Here is an 18095-nt window from a genome sequence, read left to right on the forward strand (position 1 = left end):
CCCACTAGCCCAGGTTGTTCCAAGCCATGTCCAACCTTGGACACTTCCAGGGATGGGGCAGCCACAGTTTCTCTGGGCAACCTGTGCCAGGGCCTCCCCAACCTCACAGCCAAGAATTCCTTCCCAACATCCCATGAAACCCTTCCCTCTGGCAGTTCCTCACATCTGCATCACCATCACCTCCCCTTCACCATCCATCTTCCTCCCCTGAACTGGGATATAGGGATGTTGTCCATCCCGGAGAGCAACGGGTACATCCACACAGACACTCAGAGTGGAAGGAAAATAAAAATCTGACCTGGAAAACCTCCACAAGTTGGAGCAAATATATGGCCCCTGTGCTGCTGTCAACTGGGCACCAGTAAATCCCTGCTTGGCAGCAGGAGCAGAGTGGCCACATCACTCATATTGCTATTCCTGGGGTATTTACATCCAAGGCAATCCTGTCTCAAAGAGGGATGGGATGGGAGGGATGTTTTGTTCCCATGTGGGTGGTTGGAGGTGGATAAAAAGGCTCAGGTCCAGGCTTTGCAGCCTCCTGGTTTCTCCTGCTCTTTCCAACTCACCTTTCATTTCTTTTCCGATCCCCTTTCATCACCTGCACTCGATCCTCCCTCAGATCCTGAACTCCCAGGAGTGGAGCTGCAGCCTGGACCTGATCTCCAGGCTGAGACCACCCTGCTGTGGGGTCCTCGAGTCAGAGCAGTTTGGGGAGAGGAGGAGTGTTCTGTTGGATCCCAGGACTTGTTTTCTTCACGTTGCAACACCACGGGTCGCTTGGGGTGAGGAGGATGCCCAGGCCTGCCCAGCACTGTGGCAACACTGAACTCTGTCCTGCCTGGGAATTTTTTGCCCTTCTTGATGCAAGGTGACAAAAAACTTTAGCTGAGAGCAACAGCTTCAGGGTTTCTTGCTGCAAATTGGCCATTTTCCACTTTTTCTGTCCCAGCCCTGAGGGAGTGCACGGTCCAAGCAGTGCAGAAGGAGGGGATGTGCTGTCAAAATAACAAGCAAGTGTGAGGCAGATGCCAGGCTCCTCTTTACTGAGCCAGACGAAGCCAAGAGGCAACTGTCTCTCTTTTCCTAGGAGAGGTAAAATAACCCTGCTGCCCCCACCAGCAGGGAAACTGCCTGCAGGGAAAAGGCTGGAGCTGAAAGATCGGGATAGAGGGGCTGATCCAAAGTGATGAGCCCGGGCACAGCAGAGGATCCTGGCAGCTCTTTGTCAAGTGCTTCTCCTCCCAGTCCTGCTGACAGCAGACTTTTCAGAATCACAAGCCTCTCAGAGCCGTGATTATCTTAAATCCCGATGGAAACACATCCTGTGGGAGCATTTGATTTGCTGCCTGGTCGCCTGGTCCCCGCAGAGCTTTGGGCTGTGCTCCCTGCAGGCGGGAGGGTGGCTGTGCAGGGCCAGCTGGGGCAGATGCAGGCGTTCCAAGGCTTGGCCACGGGTCCTTGGGACTTTGCCAGACTCTACCCATCCCCGGGTTTGTGCCTCGTGTTTTTGTCTCCTTTTCCTTTCAGCAGAAAGGCTTCAGCCATTTGTAAGATCGAGGGAAAAATCTTTTCCTCTGGCCCTGAAAAATATCCTTCTGACTCGTGAGGTCCCACTGCAGCTGCTCCCAGTGTCAGCCAGGCTTTCCACGTCCTTTTCTGCTGAGCAAAAGCCTCCAAAAGAATCAGAGTTTGCACATTTTCAGAATGTTTCTGTGACTTGGCCAGTTGGATCCAAGACAGGCTCCCACCAGGATGCAGGGCTGGGGGAAGGCTTCATTTCCAAGCCACCTCCAAGAGGAATGATGAGCAGAAGGACCTTCTCTCCCCCCTGCCAGCAGCAATTTGGCTGCTAAAGGCTGTGCAGTGTCAAAAAAAAAAAAAAAAGTCAGGGAGGAGCTGATGGAAGGGAATTTAACATGAAGTTCCAGACAGCTTCTAGGAAAAGAGATGCAATTTTGGATGGGGAAAGTTGATTTCAGGTTTAAAAGTTCCTTATCCTGTGCTTAGAGCCTTGAATGCTCAAAGCTATTTTAAATATCTCCCTCTGGCATGGGGGGGATTTCTGCTGTGATTCCTCACGTGGATCCAGCCACATTCATTTCCAAATGATGCCCCTATAAAACCCTCATTAAAACCCTTTGGACTCACTTTTTAAGCTTCTCCTTTAGGACCCAGCTCAGCTTTAAACCAGGGGCGAGTTTTAGGCATAGGCAGATCTCACACCACGTCCTGAAAGCCTTTCCTTATGTGCTTGTGGAAGGGGAAAAAGTCCTCCAGAAGGGCCAGTTTTGTTTTCTGGCAGGGAAATACGAGGCTGAAGGTCTGGGGATGCAAAAGGGCAGCACGTGAAAGTCTCAGAGGAGACTCTGCTTCGGAATTTTGGGGGGTGGACAGGGAAGGAGAGGCTGCAGCTTCCCCTGAGAGAGGGAACAGAGGGAAGGGGGTGAACAATCCTTAAACACAGCATGGAACATCACCCTCCTCCAGAACACAGGGCAGTTTCACCCTCTCTGCAGGTAAAGTCCCTTTTCCTCCTCCCAGGCTCTCAGGTGAGAAGTACTTGCTGGAAAAACACTTGCCTGAGCCCTCCTGGTCATCCAGACATGGCTCTTTTTTGGGATCACAGGATAACTCCTTCCCACCTGATAGAGAATCACAGAATCCCAGGATGGTTTGGGTTGGAAAGGACCTTAAAGATCATCCAGTTCCACCCCCTGCCATGGGCAGGGACACCTTCCACTAGCCCAGGTTGCTCCAACCTGGCCTTGGACACTTCCAGGGATCCAGGGGCAGCCACAGCTTCTCTGGGCAACCTGTGCCAGGGCCTCACCACCCCCCCAGGGAAGAATTCCTTCCCCCTATCCCATCTATCCCTGCCCTCTGGCAGTGGGAAGCCATTCCCCCTTGTCCTGTCCCTCCATCCCTTGTCCCTAGTCCCTCTTCAGCTCTCCTGGAGCCCCTTTAGGCTCTGGAAGGGGCTCTCAGCTCTCCCTGGAGCCTTCTCAGAGCTGTCAGAGCATTTTGGGTGCTGTCTGTCTGTCTGTCTGCGCGTGGCAGCAAAGCTGGTGGGAGGTAAATCCCCACTGCCCTGCCCTGTGGGATCTGACCAGCCCTGGGAAGGGGAAGGAAGTGTGGAGAGGGACACAGGGACACCCCATTGTTCTGCCCCTTCAATCCTGGGGAATGCAGGACAGACGGGAGGGAGAGCTGGGCTTTCCTGTGTTTGTGCTGGGAATATTTTCACTGGGGTCCTTTTTCCTAATTCCTTCTCCAAGGTCTTTGTGCCTAATAAGTGTAGGGAGGGTGTTGATTGTAAGTGTCCCCTTAGGCATAATTATTGTGCCATAATGGCATTTACAGGGACAACTCACGGAGCTATTTTCTCTTACATCCTCTGGATTTCAACCTCTCTCACCTTTTTTTTCCTCCCCAATCTGCCCCAACAAGCCTCTGCAAGGTCTCCACCCCTGCAGCAGGAGCAGGGTGAGTTTGTGAGCCCTGCAGAGCCCTTTGAGGGGGAATCTGTGGATGTTTGGTGTTACCCAGCAACTAGAAACGAAGATACTGTTTGTCCACCACGTCAGGAAACACGTTGGCTGTTTGCACAATCCCTGTGTTTGCCTTGCCTGTGGTGGTTTAACCAGCAGCCCCACAAGCCTTTCAGGAGATAAGGTGGATGGGGGTAAACAGGAGGAAAATCCCTGCCATGGATTGTTGGGGCAGGTAAATCAGGTCCCAGCCAACCCTCAGCCTTCCCCGATCGCCGCGCTAAAGTCTTTCAGAAAATGGGATGGTTCAAACAGTCATAAAAATAATCAATGGATAAATAAATAAATAAATAGATAAATAAATAAAAGGGCTCATTTTGTCCTGGCACAGTCTGGAAGAGAGAACTGCAAATAAAACACTTTGTGATGTGTCATCAGTCCAAAATCAGCCCTGGGCACATCAACACCCTTAGATCGAGGGACTGGAAGTCATGACAAAGTCAACTGAGGAGACAAACATGCATTTATTTTTCTTTTTTTTTAACTTTTAGGAGAAATTATTTGGGCAAAGTGATAAAGAGAAGCAGAAGTCCCCACTTGATGTCTTTGTTGCAAACAAGGTGTTCCTTGGTGTGTAACTCCAGGCTGGGTCACATCCATAAAAGCAGAATGTGACCTGAGGTGTTTTGTCAGCTCTGTCACACGAGGTATCTCCTCCTCTCCTTTCCTACAGAGGGACAGAGACTGGGTGTCAAGAGATGAGAAGGTCTGGAGGAGCCAGGAGGAGTCTTTGTGGTGCTGGTGATCCACTGGCAGGGTGAGGAATGTCTGTCTCCATCGAGGTTTCTCAGGATGAAGAGCCCCCCGTGCCCTCCTTTCCCTCTGAAGGATGTTGTTTCCATCTGAAGGACATTTGTCTTATGCAAACAGCTTCTGGAGTGGCCCCACAGCCCTTCAAAGGGCTTGGCTGGACAAATATGGTCTGATCAGTCTGTGCAGAACCCTCTGGATGGAGGTGAGGTGGGAAGTGGTGCAGGACCTGGTGCATTCCCACCCACAGCTGAGCTGCTGCCAAGTCCCATTCCTGCACCCCAAGCTTGTGACCTTTCATTTGCTGGCATTTCCCCCCCCATTCCATACAACACTGGAAGTCATGAAGCCATCCAGAACCTCCAGCTCTCAGCAGGAAGCTCAGGATAAATACAAGTCTGTGGAGAAAAAAAATAGGTGTAGTAAAAACATCCCATTTCGCCTCCCACCTCAACCCACATTACCAAAGGTCCTCAAGTTCTGGAGACATTCAGTTAGTGGAGCAGTAGAATAAAAATCTGGCTGTAAATCTGGGGTAGTGGCTCCCTCCCAGCCCAGCTGAGGGACAGGGAGCTGTCCCCCCATCCAGCTGTGCTCTGCAGCTGGCCTGGCTCCTGGAACATGTGCACTGTGGCCAGTTGGGAGCAGAAACACATCTGGGGCCCTCCTGAGGGCTGGAGGGTCAGGAGATGCAGCCAGACCACTCCAAGCTGTTTATATACCCCATCTTATATGAAAAGAGATGAATTCAGATCACATTGCAGCTCTTCACTCCTGGAAGGGACCATCTCAGCACCACCAAGAATCCTTCTCCTCCCTCTTTGAAAGCCATGAAAGCAGCACCCTCCTCACTTTGTGATGATTCCTGAAGGAAGGTAGTTTAAGGGAGGAAAATCCAGTCCTGAATATGTAATTTGTAGCAAATGAGATCATTTCAGGCCTGCAGCTCCTCTCTCAAAACATGCATTTAGCTGTAGGTGGGAATGTCTCTCCACCCACTGCCAGGCTGTGGTTACACAGGACAGGGGGGAAATGACCTCAAGCTGTGCCAGGGGAGGGTCAGGTTGGATATCAGGAAAAATCGCTTCACTGAAAGAGTGGTTAAGCATTGGAACAGGCTGGAAGTGTTCCAGAAAATGAGCAGCTGTGGCACTTCCCAACACGGTTCAATGAGGATGGTGGGATCTGGGAGAATGTTGGACTTGATGATCTTGGGGGTCTTTTCCAACCTTAGTGATTCCATTATTCTAAATGTTTTGGGAGAACTCCAGGACATGTAGCTAAAGCCATTCCTGAAATAATGAGTCACAATTACTGTGTCTGACAGCATTTTCAAGATCCTAGAGAAGATCCACTTAACAAACAAACAAGGATGAAACAGCAAGGAAAGAAATATATTTTTAAACATGATGCAAGATTTCCCTGCTCCTGGGAGAAGGATCTTTACCAAAAATGCTTCTGATACCACCTGACCAGAAGAGTTGGAGAGGATGAGTCTGAAAGGCAAACCTTCCTTGCACCAAAATCAGTTTTGCTGGAGGAGCTCCCATCCCATCCCATCCTGGAAAGCAAATCCCAGCATTCTGCCATGCAAACAGGGCTGCTTTGTTCCCTTCTGCTCCCTGCCCACCCTTTTCCCTTAACTCAAACATTAATCAGAGGCTTTTGGATGAGGCCTTTGTTCTGTGCCTGCACCTCACCAGGCACGGGAAGCTCTGAGCTCAGGGATCACATTCCTGGTGCCAGCAGGGGATGAGCTGTGTTGACAAAGCCCAGCATCGATCCAGCTCCCTCCAGGATGACTTTCACCTGCTCCAGCCACCTTCAGGTGGCTCTGGGGGTGATGTTTGTGTCTAAACACAGCCAGGCCACACACAGTCACACCTTTCCCAGGGCTTCCCTGCTCCAGGGAATACTGAACACCTCCGGTGATCTCTCTCCCTTTCTCCAGGCCGAGGGGAACCTGCCACATTCCTCTCAGAGATTCTTTGCAGGCAGCTGAAATAAAATCCCTTGCAAGCAGCTCTGCCCCAGCCCTGAGCTGGATCCCTGAACAAAGCCTCTCTTATTCAGGAGGCAAAGGGGAACATCAGTTTTCTGATCATCTCCATCCTGGAGTTTGCAGTTCAAAACCTCACTGTCTGAAAATTGTTGCATGAATCCCTTTTCCCCCTCTTTCTAATAAAGCAGCAGCACATTTTCTTCCTGTGACAATATAATTTCCTTCTACACAAGGCTGTTCCAGTGGATTATATTCATTTCATCTGTAAATTGCTTTTTGCTGGGTGAAATAACAGCATCTGCAGTCAGTTGGCCAAGCATCAGTAACCAGGCACAGACTAAAGTCAGAGTGGCATTTTGGGGCATATTTGGCTCCTGAGGGATTTAAGATCTTGGAAAGAGGAGTCCTCCTTGCAGAACACCACCTATGCTGCCCAGAATTTGGGGGAGCACCTTCCAGTGCCATCGATTCCCAGGTTCATGGAATATGCTGAGTTGGGAGGCACCCACAAGGATCAGCGAGTCCAGCTCTGAAGTGGATGAGTCAAAGGGCAGAGCTGCCTGGAGCAGCTCAGGATCTGCCTGGCCCAGGAGAGCAAGGACTGTCCCCACCCTGTGGGCAGAGCAGGGCTGGGCAGAGCAGCACCAGAGCATCCCACATTCCTGGGATGGGAGCACAGGCTGCACCCCTGGCTGCAGGGACAGGCCAGTGGCTGGGGATGGGTTTTGCTGGCCTCAGAGATGGAAGGAATTTTGCCTTCATCCCCTGGGCTGCAAAATCCACACTGGGAAGCTTCATGGCAGCCCCAGTGGGAAGGAGGCAGCAGCACCCACTCCAAGCAGCTCATCTGGAGATGCCATGGCTGGTAAGGCCCCCACAAAAATCCCTCCTTAAACCAGGATTGGGAAAGCCCCTCAAGTGTTCGTTTGGGCCCATTTCAGCTCAGCTCAGCACCTCATTCCTGGGCAGAGGGTGGATCCCAGGACAGGAATGTGCTGCCATCCCAGAGGCTCTAGCAGCTCAGGCACCAGAGAACCTGTTGGTCCCGTCTCACTTCCAGCTTCCTGCTCAGCCAGCTAAGAGCTGATCCCAGGGGGAGGCATCTCAGCCAGCAGCCTCCTCACCTGCTGGAATCATGGGGAGAGCAGAGAATCGTTCAGCCTTTCCTCCTGGGACCACACCTGCCCTGGCTCCTGCTGGTTTCATCCTGAGTCTCCTCTCCTCTTCCTGGCCTCGGAGGCTTTTCCCTGCTCTGAATCTCTCTGAGGTTTCTGCTGCTGTAAACACACCTCTCCATCCTCTTGTTGCCTAAAAGTGGTTGCATTTTCCTGCCAGACACCCCAAACCCCACATGGGGTCAGCAGCCACCCCAGAAATCACCACATCCTCCTACACCATGGTCCATATCCCCTCATTTCCAGCAGATGGGGAGCAAGGGAATCTCCACTCCTGGGGGCAGATTTCCCCTCCTGGTTTGCAGGACAGGTTGGAGAGGCCATGAGATATTTGCTTTGACCATGAGGTAACGTCTGGGGTGGAAAGGTTACAACAAAGATGCTTCCAGGATTTCTGTTCCCGGGAGCAGCAGCCACCCCAAGCTGTGCTTGGCCCCGGAGCTGGAACAGGGAATGCAAATATTATCTTATATAGGGTCAGGAGCTGCTGGGCTTTTAAATGCTGAGCCCATCCAGAGAAAAAAGCCTCCTTGAATAGCTGGGATTCCTTCCACCAGCACAGGGATGAGAGGAATAATATTTGGGGGAGGAACACGCCCCAGTAAGAGTCTGTGTGCTGGGTGGGAAGCAGGGAGCAGCCGGATCTCCCGGCCACAGATGGTTCCCATCAAGATGATTTTTTCCTTGTTAGTCCCAAAACAAGCTTGAGATGTATTTTTATTTCATTGTTAAGGAGAATGAAATTGAAGAAGAAAAGGAACTCTGACATGACCCCCTGTTTTCTGGCCTCATTCCCTGCTTGGCCCCTGCTCTGAGCAAGCACAGAAAATTGAGTTCATGTTAAAGGCTGAGACCAGAAAATCCTGGGGTGGTTCTTCCAGCTCTTCTTGACCTGGAAATGTATCCCATTGGAGCTGTAAGTGGAAGTGAAGATGTAAAGGCAGGATGTGTGTTTGAAGCATCCTCTGGTGTGCTCTGGGCTGCTCATCGAGGGATGGATGATATTCCAGTGTCTGGGGGGTGTCACCAAGGGTGTCCATCACAGAGGACCTGCCTGTGCTGCCACTGCCACCTTTCAAGCCTGCTTTGAGCAGCAGGGATGAACTCCTGAGCTAATCCAGGCCTGAAGCCCCCACGTGTGCTCAGCAGCACCTTGAGCTGAAAAAACCCACCCCAAAATGGTGATACAAACTGCATCAGTGGGAGGACTGGGAATGAATTGTACTCAAAAGACATCCCAAAAGCCCTGCTTTGTGGGATTGCCAGTCATTCCTGCATGGCCTCCCTGACACCTTGGATGCTGTGGTTCCCCAGACTTGCTGTGATGGAGCTACCAAGAGACAGCCCTTGGCACATCCCAGGACAGCTTTCCAAGGAGAGCCAGGGCTTAGGGATGTGACATCTCTCCAGAATGATCAGCTTGGGGCCATCAGCTGGAGGCAAGGCCAGGAAACCCCATGATTAAGGTGTCTTTGCACCCCCAAGGAGCTCTTTTACCCCAGTGGGACCAGCCCCGACACATCTCAGGGAGATCTTCCCCATCCCGGGTTTCCCCATGGCCAGGGCTGTATCTGGTTCACGTCCATCCCACTGGAATGGTCTGGAATGTGTCCATCACCCTCCCCCTCCTCCTCCAGGACCCACTCCAGGTTTCCCTGTGTTTAACCATCCTTTCAGCAGCATCCCTGTACCATTTTTCCTCCACTGGGGGTTTAGCAACTCTTTGTTTTAGAAATGCTCAGACTGTTTTAGAGTGGGGGATGCTCTGGGCACGTATGGTGGCCCTGCTAGAAGCCCCACGAGGTGGTGACCTGTCCTTGACAGCTCCATGGGTCTCCTTAGGAGGAATTTTCTTCCAGATGGATCTCCCTGGGACATTTACACCCCCTGCATGAGGCTGGGCATCCCCCCCTCCTCTCTGGCAACTCCCTGGAGTGACTCAGGACGTGCAAACACTGACTCATCACAATCTCCCACAAGGGCTGAACTTCCCACATGCTCCAAGACGGGGTGGTGGGAGGAGGGAAACGCTCCATTTCACCTCCCCTGAGCCTCCAGGACACGTCAGAGGGGATTGCAGACACATCAACAGGGTGGGAAAGCCAGGGCAGGCTGGGACAGCACAAGGATCTTCTCCCGGAGAGGGATGCCCAGAGATAAGGGGATCTGCTCTGGGAGGTGCTGCCCAGCACAGGAATGGATTGGGAGCTGCCCTTCTGGCTGAGGAGCAGGGCCAGGGACAAGCTTGGAAAGAAGGATTTGCAGAGGTGAGGGAGAGGATGGGTAAAGCCAGGGTGGGTTCCTTGTTTGGGGTTTGCAAAGGGGGGCAACACAGGGAAAAGTCAGGGAGCTTGGCTGCCCCAATCCTGGATGGCAGCACAGACATCAGGACAGGATTATTCCACACAGCCATCAAAAGAAGTGGTTTGTGCAGCAAACAGCACCTCTGCAAAGGCTGCCAAGCTCTGTGAGCACCCACTGGAAATCCTGCCGGAAAATCATGGAGGAACCGGAATTCCCTCCCCAGGGGTGAGGGGACTGCTCTGCTGGAGAGCTGGGATTTAAAGGGTCATCCACACATGTAACTGGCCATCCTAAAAAAGATCTTCCCTCGTACCACTGCACATTGTCAGCTGTTCCCTTCCAGACCACAAAGAGGCTTTGGGAAGCACTCCAGGTGTTCCACCCAGAAGATCCCATGGCTCAGGTGTCTTTGCATCCCCAAGGAGCTCTTTTTCCCCAGTGGGACCGACCCTGACACATCTCAGGGAGATGTTCCCCATCCCGGGTTTCCCCATGGCCAGGGCTGTACCTGGTTCATGTCCATCCCACTGGGATGGTCTGGAAGTCCTGGGGTCAGGGAGCAGCTGCAGAGATGTGTCCATCACCCTCCTCCTCCTCCAGGACCCACTCCAGGTTTCCCTGTGTTTAACCATCCTTTCAGCAGCATCCCTGCACCATTTTTCTTCCACTAGGGGTTTAGTAACTTTTTGTTTTAGAAATCCTCAGACTGTTTTAGAGTGAGGGATGCTCTGGGCATGTGGTACAACTGAGTCAAACCCTGTGGCCATGGAGGTTTGATGCCTTGTGGACTCTCTAGTGTCTCATAAAGGATTTGTTCTCACATTCCCAATGACTCTCAGTGGGTTATTTAAAACTTCCCCCTTCCTGCCCAGTGCCACCAGTGCCTTCCCAAAGCCACTGCCCACCAAGAGTGCCTCAAATTGCCTCCAAAAACGAGCTGGGTGGGACAGAGAAGCAGAAAGTGAGGCCTCCTGAGCCTTGTCCTCCCTTCAGAGCAGAAGGGATGTGCAGTGCAGAGCCCAGGCCCAGTGCTGTCCATTAAAGATTACACTCCATCCCAGAGCAGGAGGATTGTAGGGGTCAATCCCATTTAAGCCTTTCTATTTAAAGGAATAAACTACCCAGGGAAAAGCAGCCTAAGATTAGAAACTCGCAGGATTTCCTCAAATTCCAGCCCTCAGCCAGGGGTTCAGCCCGGGGTGGGTGGTTTGTGATCCTCCCAGAGCACGAATGCTGCACCCCAGCAAAGTTCAGCCTGGGTTGTGCTGTGCAGCTCCAGCACAGGACCAAAAGAGCTGGCTCAGAGCTGGCTGTCTGGGAGAAGAGACCAACCCCCAGCTGGCAGCACCCTCCTGTCAGGTAGAAATGATTTGTTCAGTGAGGAAAACAAAGGATGAGACATCGCTGTCTGTAAATATGGAGGGAGTGTGGAGAGGGAAGGGGGAGGAAACAACACTGGAGAGAGAAAAATATGATCTTGATACAACTTTAGGCTTGGGTGATGTCTCTGAGCTTCAGAAGGTCCCGTTGATGGCAGCCAGGATCTCCTCTGCCTCCCAGAGTGGGGCCCTGAGGAATGCTCAGGAGCTCAAGGAGGAGCCCAGCAGTGTCTGGGGGAGGATCTGTGCCCTGGTGCCACTGAGAGCTGCACCCACTTCTCCAAATTCCTGTCAAGCCCTAAATGAAGGAGAGAGAGAGAGACTTCTTTTGATGTCCAGCCCTTCCACTCTGGGATGGGGCAGCTCTCCCCAGGATTTGAGACTCCCCTCCTCTCCCAGACACAGATTTGGCAGCTGGAAGGGAGTGGGGACCTCGGGGGCCTCTCAGACACAGCTGCTGCCAGCTGGGCCAGGGACACCTCTGCTCCTGGGCTGGCCCTTCCCCTGGCACTCCTCCCTGCTGCCTCCTGAGGGGTGGCTGAAAGTCTCCAGGTGGAGAGAGGGGCTGGAGCTCTCCCACAGAGGGGATGGGGTGAGATGGAAATTCCTGCCAGGAATGAGTCACACTCCACGTGCTCCCTGTGCCTGGAAAAAGCAGGCAGTGGCCACTGCTCCCATCCTGCTGTGGTGCTGGGGGAGAAGGGTTCACCCATTCCTTTGGGATCACATTTTTTTCCACCTTGCTTTTTGGGATTCTGGGATTGGTTTTGCCCCAGCATCGCACCAAAGTGCCCGCTGGTGTTTGCACTGTGGGACTGGGGGAAGGGAAGAGGGAAAGGGTGTCTTTGGGGGAGCCAGGCTGGGGTAGGAGTGACTCCAAGTGGGCACCCACGGGGAGCCTCAGCCCCTCCAGCCCCTGGTTCAGGGGTAGGACTGTCCATGGGAGCAGGCTGGGGGTGGGATATGCTGTGCGAAGCACTTCCAGCCTCCAGACATTTCTAACCTAAGCACAGAATTCATGGAATCACAGGATGGTTTGGGTTGGAAGGCATCTTAAAGCCCATCCAGTGCCACCCCCTGCCATGGGCAGGGACACCTTCCACTAGCCCAGGTTGCTCCAACCTGGCCCTGGACACTTCCAGGGATCCAGGGGCAGCCACAGCTTCTCTGGGCAACCTGTGCCAGGGCCTCCCCACCCTCCCAGGGGAGAATTTCATCCCAATATCTCATCCAAATCCACCCTCTTTTGGTTTATAGCCACCACCCCTTGTCCTGTCACTGCTCACCCTGGCAGGGAGTGCAGCAGTTGGGACACTGGTGTGGCAGAGATGTGCCCACCCCTCCCAGGGTGCTTTTCCCACACCAGTCATTCCAAACACACCAGTTCACCCTTTTTTTTCCCCCACACGATGAACATCAGTGGAAAATGATTCCTTGGCTGAGTGTGCTGGGCTGGATCAGCTGCCTAGGGTGGCCTCAGCAAATCTCGTGGTCCCACAGCTCCAAATGTGCAGTGCCTGCCTCAGCCTTTCCATTTAGAGGACAGAGGGGGGACTGAGAGGCTGGAAATAAACTGTTGGAAAGCAAAAGGCCACGGGGTTTAAAGGTAGAACAGGGGAAACAGGCTGGGGGAGCAGCGGGTGGGTAGCAGGGATGGATCCTGGCATGGAATGGAGCTGATGGACCATCATTAACTGATTAGTGTTCTGTGCAGAGCTCAGGGAAGGGCTCTGCTGTCCACTGAGCTCTGGGCACCACAGAAGAGCACTGGGGTTCCTTCATTAAGGCAAAACCCCAGCGGGATCAGGACCTGCCTTCCAGGTTTGGGATCAGTGTTGGAGCGCTCGCTGGAAGTGTGGAACCACCTCCCTGCCCCTGCCTGGCCCATCCCTCCAGCCCCTCATCTCTGCACGCCGTGGCACAGGAGCCGAAATCCGGCTCTGGAATCAATCCCAGCTGTCTCCCAGCCAGGGAGCAGCTCTGCCTTTCCCTGGGCCAGCTGCCATGCCATGAGAGAGCAGAGCCTCCCTCCACGGCCAGAGCCGGAGCTGCTGCTCCCCAGGAAGGCAGCCTGGGGACGAGCTGTGCCAGGGAATAACATATGCCTGCAATTCCCCCTCCATTCAGCACATCCCCGCAGGAGGCAGCGTGACCTCGAGGAGGGCAGCGGGAGGCAGCTGGAGATGTGTGCACAGGCACTCAGAGGGCTGCTAAATCACCCCAGACAGGCTGGAAGGATCCTGACAGGCTCTAATTGCCCTGTCCTGGATATATATGGGATAAAAGTGCTTGTTCCAGGGCTGTTAGAGCAGGTCTGAGTGACTCTGCTGGGATTTTCCTGACTGCCAGCCATTGCAGAGTCAGGAGAGAAAAGGATCTGAGCAGGGACTGCTCCTGAGCTTTCATCCCGAGCATGAATGTTCCCTGTCAGATCCGTGGGGGATTTTCGGGTCCATCAGTGGGGTTCGCTGGCATTTGCAGCAGCACTGCTGGGGCTGTCAGCTCCAATCACCCAGGGCACAGCTCAGGGCACAGCTCAGGGCACAGCTCAGGGCACAGCTCAGGGCTGGCTGGCACTGGGAAATGTTTGGTCTCCATCCAGTTCAGATTGAGTTAATTAAAGAAAATAAAACACTTCCCCACAAGCCAAAGCCCCCCTCCTGGGTGCTGCTGGATGTGAGGCTGCACTTCTGGCTCAGTGGGACACCGTGAGGGTGTCACTGCAAACCCCTCTGATGGCTCCAGCCTTTTGTTTTCCCAGTTGCCAGTGCCCTGTAGGAAGCCAGCCAGCTCTTCCCATCCCTGCTAAAGGCATTGTTTGTTCCTTGGGTTGGGCTGTGCATCCTGGCACACCTGGATGTGCCCCAGAAGCAGAGCTGGCACGTCGTGGCACCTCATGGCACAGTGATGAACACCTACAGCAAGGGAGGGCATCACATCCCCCTCCTCAGCACAGCCACTGATTTGGAGGCACACAAGGACACCCAGAAGACGCCTGGACCTTGAGTTTTCCACCCAAAAGGATCAACAATCCAGAAGAGGGGAAAATTGTTGCACAGCAGATACTCCCAACACCCTCATCCTGACACCTGGGCTGACCCTGCACATCCCCTGAGCCCCCTGGGACACAGGACATGGGTGGTTCTGTCCCCAGGGACTGGCACAAAGCCTCTGGGGGTTTGATAATGGTCCAGCACCCGGGAAATAAATGAAGTTCCCCTTCAAGGCCAGGTTGGACGGGGCTTGGAGCAACCTGGGCTAGTGGAAGGTGTCCCTGCCTGTGGCAGGGAGTGGGATTGGATGGGTTTAAGGCCCCCCCCCCCCCCAACCCAGCCTGTGACTTTATGGTTCCCTGATTTTCTGTGGCAGAGCTGCTCTCAGTCCCTCCTGTCCCTCTAGTCCTTATGCCAGGATTCTCCCGTGGATCCATTCCCTGCATGGCAAAGAGGCAACAGGTTCAGACAGTCCCCGTGGCAGTTGGGATTTGGGCAGCCTGGGGAACCCTCTTCAGGAGAAAAGGATCCTGCAGGTGCCTCCAAGAGAAGGAGAAGGACTCCCCCTCCCTGCTCCCTGGCGGAATAGCATCCTTTAAACGGGAACCGGGAAAGGCGAAGGATATCCCGGCACCCATCCAGCGCTGTCACAATCTGGGGTCCTCATCACCAGGGAGGGTCGCTGGGGGGGTTTAGGGGGAGCCGGTGCTGCCAGAGGGGACATGGTGGGGCTGGGGGGGGGCCTGCGAGGCTCTGCCCAGTGGGGGCACGGGCAGCAGTGCCAGGGTTTGGGGGGACTCTGTGCATGGGGGGAGCCCTGCCCTGGAATGGGAGCAGGGTCTAAATTAATCCTGCCCTGGGCTAATTTGACCCGTGTGCTCCCACCTCTCTGGAGCTGCTGGATCTCACCCAGCCCCTGCTATTTTTAAATCCATCTCTTCCCGCTGCCTCCCTCTTGCTCCGGCGCAGCCCTTTCCACGCCGACACTTTCAGCCCGGGGATGCTCCCAGACATCCTCGTTCTCCCAAGGGTCTCAGCACTGGGGGGCAGAGGGAGCTCACGGACAGCAGCGCCGGGCTCGGACTGGGCTCTGGGGGTTTCTGGCACTTTTTGGAGCCTGGGAAACTTGGCCACAGCCACACACAGCCGGGAGTGTATTCCCAGGGCAGGATTCAGGGCGTGGGATTGGAGCTGGGGCAGGAGAGAGGGGCCCTGGTGGCTGTCAGGGCTGGGGGAGCTTTTTCCCCCTGATCTTTCCCCCCTCCAAGGACACTGATCCTGCTGCCCTGAGGGTGCCAGCAAGGCACACAATTCTCGATTTATCTGGAGCACATGGTGCCAGAATACCCAGAGTTTCTCCTGGATTTACCTTCCCTGACTCCACATCGGCCCTGTGGTGCCCAAATGGTTCCTGCAGGGCTTTTGGGGTGTCTCCCCATCCTGCTGCCAGTGACCCACCTGCCCTTTCAGAGTCCCTTCCCTGCAAGCCCCAGGGCACAACCTGCCCTCAGGAACAAACTTCCTGCCCTCAGGAACAAACTTCCTGCCCTCAAGAAAGCTCCAGACAGCAGGAAATTCCTGGATTTGCGGTGAATCAGTGACAGAGCCCATAGTGGATTCATTCTGCATCCCACATTTGCCTCCAGCACATCCAGTTATTCTGTTAGCTGGGACTGGGGAGAAAAATCACAGTTAAATAGTTAATTCCTCAAGACTGGCATCGCCACAGAGGCTGAAGGTATTTCTGAACTTGGGGTGTGTTTGGAAAATGAAGACAAAAATGGGGGGAACCCAACTAAGTAGTTTGTTCTGATGCCTTTAATTTGTTTCCATTTTCTTTGTCTGAAAATTATATTTGGGGCTACATTAATGTTTCACTTAACGGTGAAACAATAAAAGAATAAGAAACAAAATATTTTCTTCCAATTGAACGTTGTGGATTTCTCTCTTGGATACAAAATTTCCCCCTCCTGACCTGATTTGTCCCAAATGAAAAATGAATTTGATCTCCTGGAGGGACCCTTGGGACAAAAACTCCAAAAGCTGTGCCTTTAAGGTGCCTCTTCTCCACCATCAACAGAGCACTGTCTCCATCAGGGAATTCCTCCCACCACGGGCACCTAAGAAACACCTGATGCTTCATTTTGAAAGCCACGGGAGTTGTGGAAGGTCATCCCATGGCAGAGGAAAACCCCATTCCAGCCTGGAGGTGGATTAGCAGCTGGACATCAAGCCTAGAAAGAGGGTCTATATGTGCTCTAACATGACACATGATCCCATGGGCTCTTCCCTGGCCCAAAGAAGAAATCAGGCTGGTTTCCACAATGTCCAAATTCCAGTTTCCCCGTGATTCTGTGTGTCCAGAATCCAGCTCTGCCATTAGAAACTGCAGGCAACAATAACCACAGGTCGATATTCCATATCCAACAGATAACTGAGGTGCTGTGGCCTTGGAAGTTTAGGATTGGAGTGTTCCCCTCTCACTAAACCCTCGATTTGTGTCCTGAACTTGATTTGTGTCCTGAGACCTTGATTTGTGTCCTGTGTCCTCTCTGCTGCTTCTCCACATTCAGGCAGCAAAGGAGCTTGAAATAATTCCCAGCTGGATGGGGCTGAGCCAGATCCATGCAGGACAGGAGGAGGGCAGCTTTGATTCACACTGTGTCCTTCTATCCACGGCATCCCCTGGGTACCAAACCAGGAGTGATCCCAGGGGAATCCAGGTCCTGACGTCAGAGCTGACAGAGTCTAGAGAGCAAATGATTTCCCAGACTGAATCCAGGCTGGTTGTGCAGGGCTGGGAAACCTCCAGCATCCCCCTGAAGGGAATCAGGAGGGAAACAACATTCCCATTCATCCAACCCTCCTGCCCCACCTCTCCTCCACCGCTCAACCACCTCTACACGGAACAAGAGACCTTCTGTGCAAGCCCAAATTCCCCACCCAGGCCTCCTGCAGCGCTGGGAGCAGCCTCAGACCCGGGGGCTGTGCAGGAGATGTTTGATGATGTTTGATGATGTTTGATGTGCCAAGTGCTGGGCCAGGAGCAGGGGTTGGACAGGATTTTTAAAATATAAATTCCAGCAGCTTTGCCTTTTCACCCTTCAAATGCCCCGGAGACTGACCCTGTTTTCCTGGATGAGAAAGTCTGATTTTCTAAGCTGCTTTGAGCTGGTGCAGGATTTCTGCTTTCCGGGATCATCCATGGCTGAGGGAGGCAGGGATGCCCAGAGCCAGCACAGAGGAGGGTTTGTGCCTCTTCTCCACATCTCCAGCAGGGAATTCCTCCCACCATGGGCACCTAATGTTTCATTTTGAAAGGCATCCCAAAGGTGCTGCCTTTGGGATATACACAGACAGGCAGCTCCTGCTGCGGGAAGCAAACAACTCCTTCCTGAGAGCAACATTTGGGAATCCACGTTGGAGAAGGGGCGTCCTCGTGGTCCCACCGGTGCAGAAACACAAAGCAAGAGCCTGTCCCCTGGTTTAGGTCAGACTGAGCAGGAGCAGGGAGAGAAGACAAGGATGCCCAGGGCTGCTCTGGGGCTGGGAGGGCCAGGTAGCAGCCTGGCTGGGAGATCCATCTCTGCTGGATGGGATTTGAGCTGGGATAATCCCAGGGGCTCTGCTCCACTTAGGACCGGCTGCACGGAGCAGCTCCACATCCAGGGGCCCTCGGCACATGGTCCAGGGAGAGAGGAGCTGCCTCTGGGACTCCCTGGAAAGTCCTCAGCATCCTTTTGGAGAAGGAAAGCCCCACAGGGCAGTGGGGCAGGATCCTGGCTCTGACTGTGCCCCAAACTTGCTTTCTATGCCTCGGTTTCCCCAACTCCTAAACCAGGACAATCAGTCTTGGCCTAATCCAGAAAATCCTTGGACATGTGCAGCTGCAGATGTGATGTGATGAGTCAGATCCTCCCCTCTGTGACTCAGCTGGCAGATGT

At 53.5% G+C, this 18095-nt stretch overlaps 1 protein-coding gene across 2 annotated transcripts in view; it reads right to left on the minus strand.

Annotated features, from left to right (window-relative positions):
• Window positions 1-689, minus strand: part of GDPD5 (glycerophosphodiester phosphodiesterase domain containing 5) — a 112913-nt gene extending 112224 nt beyond the window's left edge. The window contains exon 1 of one of the 2 annotated variants that reach the window (XM_008929354.4): window positions 567-688. In XM_008929354.4, the coding sequence (XP_008927602.3) occupies window positions 567-595 (29 nt within the window). In that variant the 5' untranslated portion in view covers window positions 596-688. Of the gene's footprint in view, window positions 1-566 lie in introns of both variants that reach the window. The other variant, XM_025895606.2, reaches the window with a different exon arrangement.
• Window positions 690-18095: the final 17406 nt, after the last annotated feature.

Source organism: Manacus vitellinus, unplaced genomic scaffold (assembly GCF_001715985.3).
Source record: "Manacus vitellinus isolate BGI_N305 unplaced genomic scaffold, ASM171598v3 scaffold_35_pilon, whole genome shotgun sequence".
In the NCBI taxonomy this organism is placed as follows: Eukaryota; Metazoa; Chordata; class Aves; order Passeriformes; family Pipridae; genus Manacus; species Manacus vitellinus.